The sequence below is a fragment of the Lytechinus variegatus genome, chromosome 1 (genome assembly GCF_018143015.1).
Source record: "Lytechinus variegatus isolate NC3 chromosome 1, Lvar_3.0, whole genome shotgun sequence".
NCBI classification, from domain to species: Eukaryota; Metazoa; Echinodermata; class Echinoidea; order Temnopleuroida; family Toxopneustidae; genus Lytechinus; species Lytechinus variegatus.
In genome coordinates, this window is record NC_054740.1 from 65,372,181 (window position 1) to 65,387,540 (window position 15,360).

A 15,360-nucleotide genomic window follows, 5' to 3' on the forward strand; every position below is an offset into this window, starting at 1 on the left:
TGAACATGTTGGTGTGTACCATTTACCACAAGAAAGGTTCATCAGTCGTTTTTACAGTCGCTCTTAGCTTACGATCAGCTTTATGAAACACCCACGTCTTCTTGTGCTAAATTTTATATTTCTGTGTAGCAAACTTAGCACCTGTAAGAACATGTTCCAGTCATGCGTAAGGTCATTTTCAACTTTACGAATAGCTTTATGAAACACCCACCGGTTTTCATAAAGCTGTAAAGCTGATCGTAAGATAGGCCAGAGTCACAAAATGAAATCACGAGAGAATAAATCACTCGTTGGCTTCGGGAGGAATGGTTGTCTCCAGAATGATAGGCCCGGATGGCATTTAAACATTTCTTTGCACTAATTAATAGTGTTCTAAATGCAGCGAAATGCTACATCTTGAGATGCAAGGAATTACATGGTAGATATTTCTGATTATTATTTCAGATTATTCGGTGGTTTAATCCAAGACATCAAGAAGAAAGCACCGTTCTATTGGAGCGAATACTACCACGCCCTCAACATCCAATGCTTGGCATCCTTTGTTTTCATGTACATCGCCTGTATCACCCCCATCATCACATTCGGTGGTTTGCTTGGTGATGCCACGGATGACTACATTGTAAGTATACCAGCAAGTCCAACGGGCTCTGAACTTCCGGTGTATACCTCAAACTCTTTCTGAAGTTTCGAGATGGGTCGATGTTTTCGTTTTAAGAGGGAATGTATGACATTTCATATGGAAAGTTGTCCTACGTAACAAGTGAAATATTCGGCTTGGTGGAATAATAGTAAGATGTGCATGTTGAAATATATAAGTTTTGATACATTAATTTAAAAAATGGTACGTCTTTTTGCAAGTTTGACTTGGTCATTAACATCATTATCATTATGATTTGATCATCATCTTTGTCATCATTGATCATGTTGATTTGTTTTCATCGTCATTAACATCATCATCTTCGTTATTATCATCATCATCATCATCATCTATATCATCATCATCATCGTCGTCATCGTCGTTGTCATCATCGCTATCACCACCACCACCATCATTATCATCATCGTCATCAACACCACCACCATCATTGTCGTCATCATCACCATAAACATCACCACCACCACAGACTATTATCATGTACTTTTTCATTCCAACCGATAACAGGCTGCTTTTGAGAGTTTGATTGGAGCTGCCATCTGTGGAGTTGCGTACCATCTTTTCTCTGGTCAACCTCTTACGATTATCGGTAGTACGGGGCCTATCCTCATCTTTGAGACCATCATGTTCCAACTTTGTGGGTAAGTGGGCAGCTTAATGTGTTCAACTTGATGGTCTGAGTAATTGTCAAGAGTGGTGTTTGATTCAAATCAACTGGGTTATATATCAACTAATATTCTCAGTAAGTTTGGAGCTCGGGGCGCTCAACCAAACCTAGGAACAATAATGACACTAATATGGCACCAACAATAAGCTCGCCAAATGACCTACTACAGCCTGGCTGTTACTGCAATTATTTGAGATTTGTCAAAGTATTACTGACCTTGATGATCCCAGAGTGAGAGGGGGGCGGACGTGCTCCCCTCGATTTTTCGAATTCTTATAGGCGCTAACGGGAGATGGTTCTCTCGTCACCCAGCAAATGGGCAAAGACTCACGAAATAGCTGCCTATGATTATTGGTAATTGGAAAATTAACGAATGCATGATCTTATTCCCTTGCAGGTCGTTTGGAATTGATTATATCTCATTCCGTGTTTGGATCGGATTTTGGACTTGTGTGATCTGCATCATCTTGGTGGCTACGGATGCCAGTGCCTTGGTTCGATACTTCACCAGGTTCACGGAAGAGGCTTTCTCGTCTCTCATCTCGTTCATCTTCATCGTAGAAGCCTTTGAGAACCTGTTCGAGATCAGTCACGAGTACCCGATCAAGACGTGAGTCGGTCAACTTCTTTTAAAATGAAGTTCATTAAAACAATCCCTGGGCCATTTTCCCAGGGCCTTTTGTTGGATGAGTGCTCATGCAGACCTAAAACCCTGCTCTTTCGACTCAATGGGCCTAAAGACTATTCTAATTTTCGCATCACGGCAACTCCCACAGTACATTTAATTGTTGCATATCAAAACATAGGACGCGCGTAATTGGTTGATGAAACGATGAAACATTAATTAAATTAACTAAATTCAATCATGTCTTTGAAGGTGTTATAAAAGTATAAAAATTAGAAAAATCTAACAATATCAATTGTTACATTTCTTTACTCTTCAATCAATATTTTTCAATTGTTGATGAAAACTCTTTTCTTTCGTGTTTTAACCGTTGACAAACATCTACTTTCTCGTATACGAACAAGAATGGCGTCTTCTCACCTTATGCATTTTTGTATTCCTCAGTAATGTGAAGATCGGTGAGTACTTCGACGAGCACGCCATGAACGTGACGGAATGCATGTGCGAGTACCAGAACGAGACCATCGACCCGACTCACTACAACTGGACAGAGGTGACCGAAGAAGACTGTAAAGCCGTCAACGGAACCCTGACCGGAGACTGTGAAACCCACCACGAGCCCGTCCCCGATGTCTTCCTGTTCTCCTGCGCGCTTTTCTTTGGCACCTTTGTCCTCGCCTATGCTCTCAAGAACTTCCGCAATAGCAACTTCTTCCCAACCAAGGTAAGTAAAATCACGCTTGGGGCCTGCTACCGTCCTGTCTATGTTGGGCCTTTGTAAAACATACAACACTCACTCTGAAAATGTCTTTGGAATATTACATTTTCGACCCCCCCCCCCCCAATTCCATTCATTTATCTCTTTTTCATAAACAGTTCATAAATATATGATAGATATATCTAGGGGAATGCTTTCTAAAGACCAAATTACTATTTTGGCTATTTACAAAGAAACTTCCCTGTCGACTAATTCTTGGTTTGAGGCGACTGATCACATGTGCTTATCACCAACAAAATATATGCGATTAATACTAACATAGGTTGTTTAGATCAATATGATAGAGATAGTTGTAAATCAAAGTATTATGCCAACCCGTTCAAGTAAACATTTGACAATGTCACTGCATTCATCAATTTCATTAAAAGAAGTACCACATGACAATGTCTTGATTGACTTTGTCTATTTATCATGCACAGGTCCGTTACATCATCAGTGATTTCGGTGTGTTCATGGCTTTCTTGGCCATGACTGGAATTGATATCTGGGTGGGCATCCCGACTCCTAAGCTCACCGTACCAGACACATTCAGGGTATGTATTAATAGTTTCTTTCTTTCATCGGGTTATTTTAATGTCGCACATAATAAAGGAGAGCGTTAAATGTCATATGTCCTTTATCACGTTCGATCGACTCCCAACGTTTCTATTTGTTGATGACGTTTACGAGGATTGCAAAAAGTTGTGTGAATATCACACATTCCGTCTTCCTTTTTGTTAATAAAATGCAACGATTTTCACTGCCTTATTACTCTTCAATAAATAATTTTTTGTCCGTGCATTTTTGTTCATGCTCATTAAATAAGCATTTTGACAAACACGAGCCAAAAATTTGTCGAGAAACGGCATTAATACTAAAGTAGATACCCAACGACTTTCATACACGTGCCGTATTGCCTTTACACTTTAATTACAAGTATTCATTTATTCTGTTTATCCTTGTTTAGCCTACTCGCCCAGACCGTGGATGGGTGATCCCACTCTTCAACAACCCCTGGTGGACTTACTTCGCCGCCATCGTCCCGGCCCTTCTCTGCTCCATCCTCATCTTCATGGACCAACAGATCACGGCCGTCATTGTCAACCGTCGCGAAAATAAACTCAAGGTAATTAATTGCTGCTAATTACTATTTTCTTAATTACAAAGTCGACAATTCTATATATTACAAATTTGAAATACTGAAAATGAATTTCAATCATAATCAGCATTAAAATACCATGCCGAATAGATCCCAAGATATTAACAGGGCAACGTCCAGCCCCTAAATGTTTTGTTTTAGTTTATATGAAATGTTATAATGCTTGACACGAGAACTGTACGAAGTGAAGTAAGAATGGCGGGAAATAAAGGTCGGACGTACAGAACGGTTGATTATTTAATGCAACTGTTCATCAAATTAACAAAAGGATAAAAGATAAAAATTTTGTAATTCTTTTAAAATAAATCTGAAGTTTTTCATCGACGTTCTTGACATTACAGAAAGGATTCGGCTACCATCTGGATCTCCTCGTCATCGCCATTCTCCTTTTCGTTATGTCTGTGCTCGGTATGCCGTGGTTCGTCGCCGCTACCGTTCTCTCTATCAACCACGTCGACAGCTTGCGTGTCATGTCGGAGACCACCATCCCCGGAGAGCCTCCCAAGGTCGAAGGCTGCAGGTATGATCTGGGACCAGTTTCACCCCAAGAATTTTCTCAATACAACATCTCCTCTGGTTCCTCATTACTCTTGGAGTGAAATGACGGGCTATTTTTTATTTGGAGTGAGGCGTTAATCTTTTTAGAGTGTTTTTAAGTCTTTTGCAGTGAAAATTTCTATAAAGATGCACAATACAATCCAGTAGGAATATTAGGCCTAATGCACGCTATCTGTCAAAAATCTGTCAAAGGAGAAAGGAGTTGTGAATATTCGAGCTTTTCAAAATGTCGTTAGATATAAGTTCGCCAAAATGGAATTTCTCACAAATTTGAAAGTGATTGTATTTATGCGGTGGATATATCATAAAACATCCTTTCACCCCCCTACTACAAGAACAATATTTATATTCATCATATGAATTTTTTCTGCTTTTATAAAAACTAATTATCATCAGGGTCAACTTTTATAGCCCATCAGTCTGACAGATTTGACTGTTCTAATTTAATTCCGTAGGGAGCAACGTGTTACCGGTATCCTGGTGTTTGCTTTGATAGGTGTATCCAGTCTGCTAACTTCAGTTCTTAAGGTATGGACCCTTATTTTTCCTGGAATTTATATTACTAAAGACTTTGGTTAACACTGCAGAGTTCTTAATAGAAAAATAATTAAATTTGATGTGTTTGTTTTTTTTTCGGGGGGAGGGGGGAGTCTACCAAGGACAAAGAAAAAAAATGTCAAATTCGTTCAGACACTTTCAAGGTATGTGTGACTGTAATATCATCAATTTCATTTTAAAAAATGTAGGCCCTACATAGGCATATGACAGAAAGTTCAATGTAGTCAGAGTCCAATCCCCTTTACACAGGTAATTATCTTTCATGTTTACAGCCATTCAAAAATAAACTCCTCACAATAAAGGATCCTTTCTTTGAGTGTAAGACAAGGTAGTACTCAATCAAATCATGGCCAAATCTCCCACTTGGATGTACAATGCAACATCCTATATAGTTTCCAATGTTGATAGATTATTGTCTTATGCAAATAAAGTAACGTACACAAATGCAAAAATGACAATTCAGTATATTCACACTTTAACCAAAGCCTTTAAAAAATCCGGACGTATGGAAAACATGCTACATACAGTAGAAATGATCTCTGCGATGTGATTAAAGCCATTTAAGTTTTGTTAAAATTCGTAATCTAACATCGTTTTTTTTTCTTTTCCCCCAGTTCATCCCCATGCCTGTTCTCTTTGGTGTTTTCTTGTACATGGGTATCTCATCACTGCGTGGAGTTCAGGTATGTCTGTTGATTTCTCTCTTTGGGGATTTCCCCTCTTTTCGGGATCCCCCTCCCCTCTGGGTACATCACTCTTTATGGAAATATGGACAATGGGTGAAGGATTATGGCCTGACTGAGTCAGACTTTGGATGCAATATGAGAAAACTTTAAGTAAACCGAAAGAATATAGATTGACAAAATTTTAATTAATTGTCAGCTCAATGAAAGAGTAGGCCTGTATCATAATAATCAATTTGTATCTATAATCCTATTTTTATGTGGAAAAAAGACCTAAGAAGGCAATGTATAAAGGTTTTAAGATGATGGATGAGATGTAATGCAAACTTTTGTTGGGCCTTTCAATAAACTTCCGAGAAAGTTGGGTTTGCAACCGAATGCAAATGAACGAATTTCTGGGATTTAGGCTAAATTTTGAATACTGAATGTAAGTCTCCAACAATGTACCGTTAGATTAAATAAACTTAATGTTTGTTTTTGTACATTATCTTTCTCAGTTCGTGGACCGTATCATGTTGTACCTGATCCCGGCCAAACATCAACCCGACTATGTCTACCTTCGCCACGTGAAGCTATGGAGGGTTCACCTCTTTACCCTGGTCCAGCTGACGTGTCTTGTTCTGCTCTGGCTCATCAAGACATCAAAGGCATCAATCGTCTTCCCTCTCATGGTAGGTTAACATCGTCATTGTTACCGTCGTCGACATCGTCGTCAACCAGTTGACGCAGCTTTTTTTACTGAGGCTTGACAGACGGGGTTGTTTCATGAACCATATAGTCGGTGACTTTTACTGACCAATTTGCTCTGAGCCAATCAGGTGCAAGGATTTCCGTAGCTTGCAACAGTTGCCAGTGACAATCACTGACCACTTTGTTTCTTGGAATGCTCCATTGCTCTCTGGAGGCCTTAACCACAAAAACACAACAATTTTGAAAAAAGGTGATAATTTATGCCGGGAATTTCAATGAAATGTGGCGAAGATTTGTTTGCTTTAATTTATGTAGGCAATAAGAAGTTAAATTGAATTGATATTCTACTTACGTTAATAAACTCCACCATACCTTGAGTGGGGAATTTACTCAACATAACAGTAATCAGTCAATTCCGGGGACACGGTGCCCCATGGAATAACCAAGCAACCAATCATTGCATGTCCTTTGGCCTAGGCTATGTAATTATCGCGAACGAGGTGTAATGATTCATGAAGCATGTTCACATTGATTCCCCTTATTCTTTGAGTAAAAATAGACCTATCGTCTTTCATGGTTCCGTCCCAAAAACGTGGGTATCCTATATTTTGAGCACGATAAAGATGTGTTTCGTTCTCTTATTCCAGGTGTTGGCTGTTGTCTTCGTCCGTAAACTCATGGAATTCGTGTTCACTCAGTACGAGTTGAACGTATTGGATGACGTCATACCTGAAAGTCAAAAGCGCGCCAAGGACGACGAGGAAAAGATTTTGGAGGAGGAACGCGAGCAGGTTAGTCACGTGACTCGATCTCGTACTTTAGACCATTTTCTTCTTTCTTGATCCTCCCTTCTTATGCCTTTTCCTTATTTTCTTCCTCTCGCTCTTCAGAACCCCAATTTTCATTTTGTTTTCAGAGTCCCACTATACTCACCCGATACTGTTCTTTTAGCCATGCTTTTCTTCCAAATGATAATGTCCGTTAAGTTGACAAGAATTACTTTAAATAATAATACGTACTCAAATAGATAGTTTCAAAGAATCTACGCTGAACATATTCGTGTCTTTTCCATTTATACATGACCCTTCTAATATTGATGAATGGGTTGTTATTTCATTGACTTTGTTCCCGAAAAAGAAATATAAATAGTTTTCGGAAGGTTCGACGCATAGAAGTAATGTTTATCCAGTAAATAGTGTTTTTCTTTCATAATTATGATTAATACAATTTTAATTGCTCTATCATTACCATCCCCCAAAACCCAAACAACAGAAATTCTGTAATCATTTTAAAGGTTTTCTAAGAAGCCACTTGAAGCATATCGACAGTTATGTCATAAAGTAAGTACCCCCTCAAAGAAAAATTGTGAATCCTGTTGTATTCAAGTCAATAGTCATAGATATTTCTCCACAACCGTCATTGTTTTATGTGTTGGGGATGTCATCTTCGGACTCATTGACACGTAGAACTTTCATGTTGTGTTGTTGTTGTTGTTATTGTGTGGAAATACTAATATCCATTTCTAACATCGTCGTTTTGGTGTCGTGTGCAATGTGTTTATTTGAAATCACAGGTGACCCGTGCTCGCACAGGTACACTCACCATCGCACTGGAGAGTGGTCAGACCTTGACTGTGCCCGCTGAGAAGGTGACGTACACCCCACGTGACTCGGAAATGAACTCTGAAATCGAGAACGCCAAGGCGCTCAGCAAGCTCAGCGGATCGCCCCTCCCCACTGTCCGCAACCGGTACGATAGAATTGAAGAAGTTAACATAGAATCACAGGAAGATAGACTCTAATATCTTCCTTGCATGATGGAATGAGGACCCCGCATGTACAGATGACTGCGACCCGGAAGTATTATCATATCAACTCTGACCCGCATGAACTCTAACCTTGTGTCACCATTTTAATCCTCGCGAAATCTAACCATGGTCAAAAACTGTCTTAAGCTAGAAACCCAGTGAATTAATTTACTGATATACTAATTGTTCATGATTATTAATTCGTGGTTTATGTTTGTGATATGTTTGCACAATCCAAAGAATGCACCAAATATTCCATAGAGTCAAAACTTAAATAACACATAATAAATTCAACAAGCGATTAATATGTTTCGAGCTCAATTACTGAAATAGTTGCGTTCATATCTTCTTGTTTTACACTTTACATGTTTCATTTTTGTCACCTTTTATGTTCTTTATTTGCATGCTTCGTTGGAAAATAATTCCTTAAGTATAATTATTTCGCTTGCTTATCTGTCAATTAGTTTTGTAGCATGTTGATAGAACGTTGTATTGATTACGGTCACTTGCACGAGCCTGGGAGTGTTTCATATATAGTAGTTTGGTCGCAAATCCTTGTATCTGATTGGATGAGAGCGCACAAGTCAATGAAAACCACTTACAAATCTTTTCATGAAACGCCCCCGATATTTCATTAAAAAAGAGAACTTGTATGATGTGTTTTACTTTCTAACATAGAATACCATATTTAAATCTTGCTTGGTATTGTAGTATGTGACATAAAGTAGTAAAGTTCTGGATGAAAAATTATTTGCATTTCCATTCCGGCATTGTACATGTAATGGGAAATCGAGTGCCTTTAGAGTCTCGGATATCTCCATATTGTAGTATATCTTAAAATGCAATATTTATCATTTTGGCTTCAATAAGTTAACCATAGATAGACCCTACTGTATTTATATCTTGTAATATAAATTCATTTACCGGAAGAAGTCGATCATATTTTATGAACGCCTATAAATCAAAATCATCGGCAATGAGCAATCTTTTTTAGGTATAATAGAGGTTTTTATTGTGCATGATGTAGCGGCTGTATTAGGTTAAATAAGGCGAATTAAACTAATCATTTGTTTGCACCCTATGCTATCATATTTATTTACAGCCGTGCTGCGTCTAAAACAATCAAGGACGTCGAAGCAAACGCAGAAGAAGGAATCGAACTCCCAAGCGGTACCTCAAGTTTCGGCGTTCAGGCCGATATGGACGATACGCGTTTTTAAAAGAAAGAACGCGAAAAGGCCGTCAATTTTATGACGTAACAATCAACTAAATTTCGGGAGATTTCAAAATGGTCTTCGAAACCGACCTAGCGTTCCTACTGGTTCAATTCAATTTTACAATACGATGGTAGAATCTAGTCCAATATGTTGGATATATTTGGTTGATTGAGACCTTATGTTGCCCTCACATGGTGACGTAATCAGAGGGTAGCATGCAGTTTACAGGTGATGTAAACAAGTTTAAATTTGCCACACTACTTCTTGTAACGCGTATATCTCGTCAAAACACTTGTGCGCATGTGCGTCATAGAAATTGCACCGAAATCTTCAGTTGGCCTATATAATGATGGAAATTCAAGAGGAGCTATAAAAATAAAGAGAAGGCTTATTGTTCGATTCTACCTTAGCAATCACTTGATGAGAATTCTCCAACATAGATTACAAATGTAAATATTACAAAAACATGTGATTATCTTCATACAGAATTTCTTGATTTTTATATTATGGAGGGGGTGATATATATAACCGTCTTCCAGATTTATAGATTAAATTCTTGAAATGTAGGATCACGTGTTTTGTGATTTAAAAATCTTGTAGATTTCACAAATTTCTAACAGTCTTCCGCGGTAAAAAGTATTCATTTTGTATTCATTTGCACGCGTGTGTGTGAAAATACATTCATCTCCTTTTAAAAATAGAAATACTGAAGAACCGAACAGAATTAGGAGAGGGTGTGTCTACTTCCATAATAAAATGCTAAGTATTTGACATGAAATTGGATTATGGTGTGTGCTTTGCCTTTGCGGATAATTCCGTAAAAAATGTAATTTCACATATTCAAAAATCACAAATCTAATGGTATTCATGATTTATGCTTAGCCAGCTATCAACTCAGAAAGAAATGTTAATGAATTCCTATGCATCTGTGCGTTTTTAAGTCTTTCTTCTGATCAGTCTTTCAAAGCAATCTTGAATAAATTTTCAAAGCAATTTCGAAATGAATTTTAGTAATGAACGCAATGATACATTTGTATATTTTATTCAATAATCGTTTATCGTAAATGTGTAACTGAAAAAAATACCACGTCTTTCTGATTTTATTGATATTTTTAATCCTATGGATAACTGATTTCTCGATATTTTGATACTTATAAGATTAATCATCCAGAGTGATATTTGGATGGTTAGAACCAATGGTGAATATATATTTGCAATATTTTGAATAATCTGTGCTGCAATCTACCTAAATTGAATCATAAATTTGATTCAATGAATCGTGCACTTCAAAGCAGTTGTAATTCATTAGGTTGATAAATGCCGAATATTAAATTTGTACAAAGTGATATCGTAGTTTTCTTATTCACGATTGAAGGTTTTTAACTTATTGCTTTTGAAATTCTTAAAACTATCTGATTTGAATTATAGAAATCAGTAGCCTTTGGTATATTTCTGTCTCAAATTTATACCGAAAATCGTAATTTGTAAAGTGAATTTGAATATTACACTGTATATTTTCAAAAAAAATATATACAATTTCTGCCTTTAACCTTTGTGTTATATTTACTTGTACGGTGTTACTTTCATCTATGAATGTGATAAATTCAAGCATTTGGTAGACATAATATTATTAAACACGATCTAAATGATCAATTAGACTACTTGGTCCCCCAGGAGTATCATTTTAAAGTCATTCGAACTAACGAAAGCTTTTGCTCCTTTTATTCACGTATATTGTAGTATATACACTTTGAGATGATACACAAAATTATATAAATTTCGGTGGTATTCGTGGAATTTTAGAAATATGGTAGACCGCTGATTAGATGAAATCATATTTTGTCTTCTTGCGTCAACTTAAAGGTTATATATATACATGTTTATGCAATCGTAATCTATGTTTTTCTATTACTATTTGAATGCTCAAAGATATCTTATTTTATGTGATGACTATGTTTCATCGCTCAGTGTATCCTGACTGTAACTAAATTGATGTTGGCATTGAAAGAGGTTAATGGACATGAAGAGACTTTAAAAAATAGTGAATGAAGAATTGTACAGAGATTTTCATTCATACGTTTGCGAACAAAATGTTTGTATCATATAAGAGAGCAATTTATGGCGTATTGAAAAAAGTGAAGGGGCATGGATGGGGAAGGAGTGGGGAGCAGGAGCTCGGGGGGGGGGGGGTCATTTGATTCGAATATCGAGAGTCCAAATGGGATTTAGTTTCTTTATTCGTTTACAATTTGAGAACACATCCTCGCATCTTCATATGCTATATTGTGACAGTTTATGCATGTTGAATTGTTGTAACATAATTTCAAAACTATACAAAAGTTACATTTCTATCTTGCAAGTGGATTATTTTGGCTATGGAGTTTCGGAATAATAAGAAATACAATGAGTAATGGTTATGTTGGCGCTTATTATATCGTAAGCGGGCTTACAGTAAAAAAAATAAGAGAACAAAAACATAGTCTTCTTGTATTCATGTATTAGTGAGTCTTTATTTTTCCAGCAATTAAATAAGCATTGACAAACGATAATAGTTTTGAACGTGTATTGCATTTGAATTGATTTTTTGTGGTCTGAGATGCGAATATGTAGACAGGCGTGTGATAAAAAAAAACGGAAAATAGTTCTGAGAGAGAGAGGGAGGGGGAGAGGAAAGATGAGAGATAGAGAGGGGGGAGAGAGTGAGAAAGAGAAAGTGAGAAGTGGGAGAGAATAGAAAAGGGGGAGAGAGGGGGGGGGGGGCGGTGGACCGTTAGAGTGTGAGGATAGAGCAGATTAAAATCACTTTTATAAGAAAAATGTCGGGTGATCTTCTCGAACTAAATTATTTCGTTAACCTTGCATGCCACACTACTTTATAATTTTTTGCTTTCCTCTTTCTCACCCCTTTCATTCACCTCCCGCATCCATCTATCACCGACCATAAAAGCCCTTCTCACAATATTTTAACATTTCTTACACACTTTCTCCATTCATTACATTTGCTTTTTGCTCCTAGGTGGGATGGGAAAATCGCCCCCCCCCCTCCACGCCTATAGTGCACGAAAAATGGAATCGTAAAGTATTACTACATTTCAAAACTCTTCGAAACAATTGTGGATAAAATTCTTTTATTACAAATCTGAGATAATGCTGTGTACGAGGAAAGACAAACATTGAACGACGAAACACTATTTACAGAGACTTTATATCCATTAATTTACATCGCGATAACATGGATAATATCAACATGATCAATGGAGTGATAGTTCTATAAAATATTCGGGTAATTATATTACACATAGATTTTTGACTAGTTATCAAAAGGTTATAAAATACACACGGGTACATTGTATAGCCTTTTTTAGGCCTACGTATACAAACAAGAGTAAAGAACTTTTCACAATTTCATGCATCAAAATTACAGAAAAGGATTGACACCTGAAGAAAGGGCCAGAAATGTCTAAAAATATTTAAGGCCAGAGCTAACTGAAATGCATGCCTTATTTCATTCAGCCTGGGATATATATAGGCTTTTGTGTTTAGGAGTTCTCGGGCAAAAATATATGTATGTAAATTAGGTCCTTCCAATGAACATGCAGAATAGAGCACTCGGGGAAGACGGTGTGGACGAGGACATGCATGCGCTGGGCATGGGTTGACCTCAGCAGATTGATCAGATAAATTTCTTCCTAATTTCTGTAGTTTTGTATCATCAAAGTTATCAAGTTTGAGATCAGAAGAACCCGTTTGTGCTTCTCTACATCGTATGAAAGTATATTTAGTTGTGATCCCGCTAGCACCATTGACGAGTTGACTTTGGAGCTTTTTTTTTTGAATACCGTATTGGAAAGAAATGACGTGTATGTGAATGAAACTGATTTATGATATAGTGAATGCATGGGTGGAGTGAGAAGCCAGTTCGGAGTTCTGTTCTGCGCATGATCAGAAGAAGGTCATTGGGACTATAAAGTGACAAGGTGATTTAATATCTAACGATGTAAGCACTATCGTCGATGTCTGCATTATTCTTTTGACTTGTGCTTTTCATTATATCCACAAAAAACAAGAATACGTCCACTAACGACTGGTATTTCACCGTTGGCCAAGCACATTGTCATAACAACATGCTAGTGCATTCAAAGTAGAAATGCAACAAATACGGTCATATCATTGGTGTGCTATTCTAGTCACCTGGGTCCCGTTTCATGAAAATTCATTATAAATATCAAACGCCAAATTTCTATAGAAAATTTACCATCAGCCAATCAGACTGAAGGATTTCAGTAGCTTTTAACTGTTATTGCAAATTTGTTATCATAACATTTTTTTTATGCAACGGGCCCCAGGTCTATTCAATTTCCTCATCCTGCTATGCAAGGCATGCTTAGGAAATATCTTGCTTTGAAATCTACTTACCATAATGGAAGAAATTGGGTCTTTGCGTCTTTTTAGAAACATTAAAACTCACTTCTAGTATCAATGAGGTCAAAATATGACAGCATAATTAAAAGGTGGTTACAAGGCATGGCTGATATGAAGAATGTTTTCATGTACATAAACTTTGCACTTTAACTTGTTCCCATGTGACAGCCGCGCATGGAATGTTCATATGAACCTGAGATCATTAATAAGGACTCAATGCATTTATTAAAAAAAAATCTGTAATGTAAGCTTCCTCGCAGCGTCCTTGTCGTTCTCGTAGCGCCCTTATGAGTGCAGGCTATATAAAATTGACCAAACATTGTGTTTCGATATATACAGTCTTGTTAATGGTTATACTTGTCAATTCGAAGGTGCAGAGTCTCCAAATCTGAATGATGCCACTCACGTAACTTTGAGCATTTTCCGTAAATTGGTATAATCCAAAAGAATGTAAAATATAGTAATTTATCACCTCCACGGCAAAATGAATTTACATATCTCGTTAGAAGTCATGTTGCTAGGCAGTATATTTTACTCTTACATCACAATTGTAAGCATTTTGTATAGTCGAGCACAGCCAAATTTTGTCATAATTATTTGTAGGACATACCCACTCAAATTGTTTACGATATAGTTAGGGACGTATGGCAGCCATTTGGAATGTCAAAATACAGCATTTATCACATACATGACATAAGTCATGAAATATTTCGTTAGCAACCATGTTTTCAGATAGTTATACGCCACACATAAATCACAATTATATGTACATTATTGTTTTCCTTTGTGAAAATCATATTTTGCCCAAATACATTGTACAGAATAGAGCATACAGGGGTGTATGGTAGCAATTTTGAATATCAAGTAAAAAGTTATTACAGCGTAAAGACAAAATGTATCAAAAGCTCTTTTGTAAATGGACTGTTACTCGATTTATCTTGAATTCATAGAACAAAATTACATTAAAATACATAGATTGAAAGATGTATATATGTATAAACCCTGTAACAAAAGAAAACAAAAAGACAAAATTATCGAAAATGTTTAGGTTCTTCTCCTGATTATTCAACCTTTTAAAGTCGTACTTAAAAAAATAATCAAAGTGATTTTCCCTGATCCACGCATTTATACACAGGTATTTCCAAGTCTGGATTTGTGATGTTATAGGCTCTGATGCAGAGGTGTCGATCCTGGGGGGGGGGGGGCAAACATATCGTTTTGCCCCCCCTCCAGTAATTCCGGATATGCATTAAAAAAAACAAGATTGTAATGTTCAGCAAGCGAGATTGAGATACATAACTCGTTCTTTATTTAAACTCGTGCTCAAAAGTCCGCTTTTCAGATTGGAATATAAAAATTTTCAGCTCGCGCTTCGCGTTCGCATCATTATTGTAGCAAAAACCCATACTTTTCATGATTAAATAGGTGAATGTAAATGTCCCGTTTTCAGTTCTAAGCCTCAAAAGAACTCCTGCTTCGATTTGCAATCATCTTTCTTGGATATATATCTTGTTCTTTATCAAAAACGTCCATAAAACTGTCATTTTTTCAGATCGAAATAT

The 15,360-nt window shown here is 37.0% G+C and overlaps 1 protein-coding gene across 5 annotated transcripts in view; it reads left to right on the forward strand.

The window, feature by feature from the left end:
• LOC121420025 (sodium-driven chloride bicarbonate exchanger-like) overlaps window positions 1-11,922 on the forward strand; it is a 54,824-nt gene extending 42,902 nt beyond the window's left edge. For 3 of the 5 annotated variants that reach the window (XM_041614566.1, XM_041614569.1, XM_041614551.1), the window contains 13 exons: window positions 445-619; window positions 1,163-1,296; window positions 1,720-1,932; window positions 2,392-2,671; window positions 3,145-3,258; window positions 3,672-3,830; window positions 4,205-4,383; window positions 4,877-4,949; window positions 5,594-5,662; window positions 6,160-6,333; window positions 7,000-7,143; window positions 7,926-8,101; window positions 9,262-11,922. In XM_041614566.1, the coding sequence (XP_041470500.1) occupies window positions 445-619; window positions 1,163-1,296; window positions 1,720-1,932; window positions 2,392-2,671; window positions 3,145-3,258; window positions 3,672-3,830; window positions 4,205-4,383; window positions 4,877-4,949; window positions 5,594-5,662; window positions 6,160-6,333; window positions 7,000-7,143; window positions 7,926-8,101; window positions 9,262-9,379 (2,008 nt within the window). In that variant the 3' untranslated portion in view covers window positions 9,380-11,922. Of the gene's footprint in view, window positions 1-444; window positions 620-1,162; window positions 1,297-1,719; window positions 1,933-2,391; window positions 2,672-3,144; window positions 3,259-3,671; window positions 3,831-4,204; window positions 4,384-4,876; window positions 4,950-5,593; window positions 5,663-6,159; window positions 6,334-6,999; window positions 7,144-7,624; window positions 7,693-7,925; window positions 8,102-9,261 lie in introns of all 5 variants that reach the window. The other 2 variants (XM_041614559.1, XM_041614577.1) reach the window with 2 other exon arrangements.
• Window positions 11,923-15,360: the final 3,438 nt, after the last annotated feature.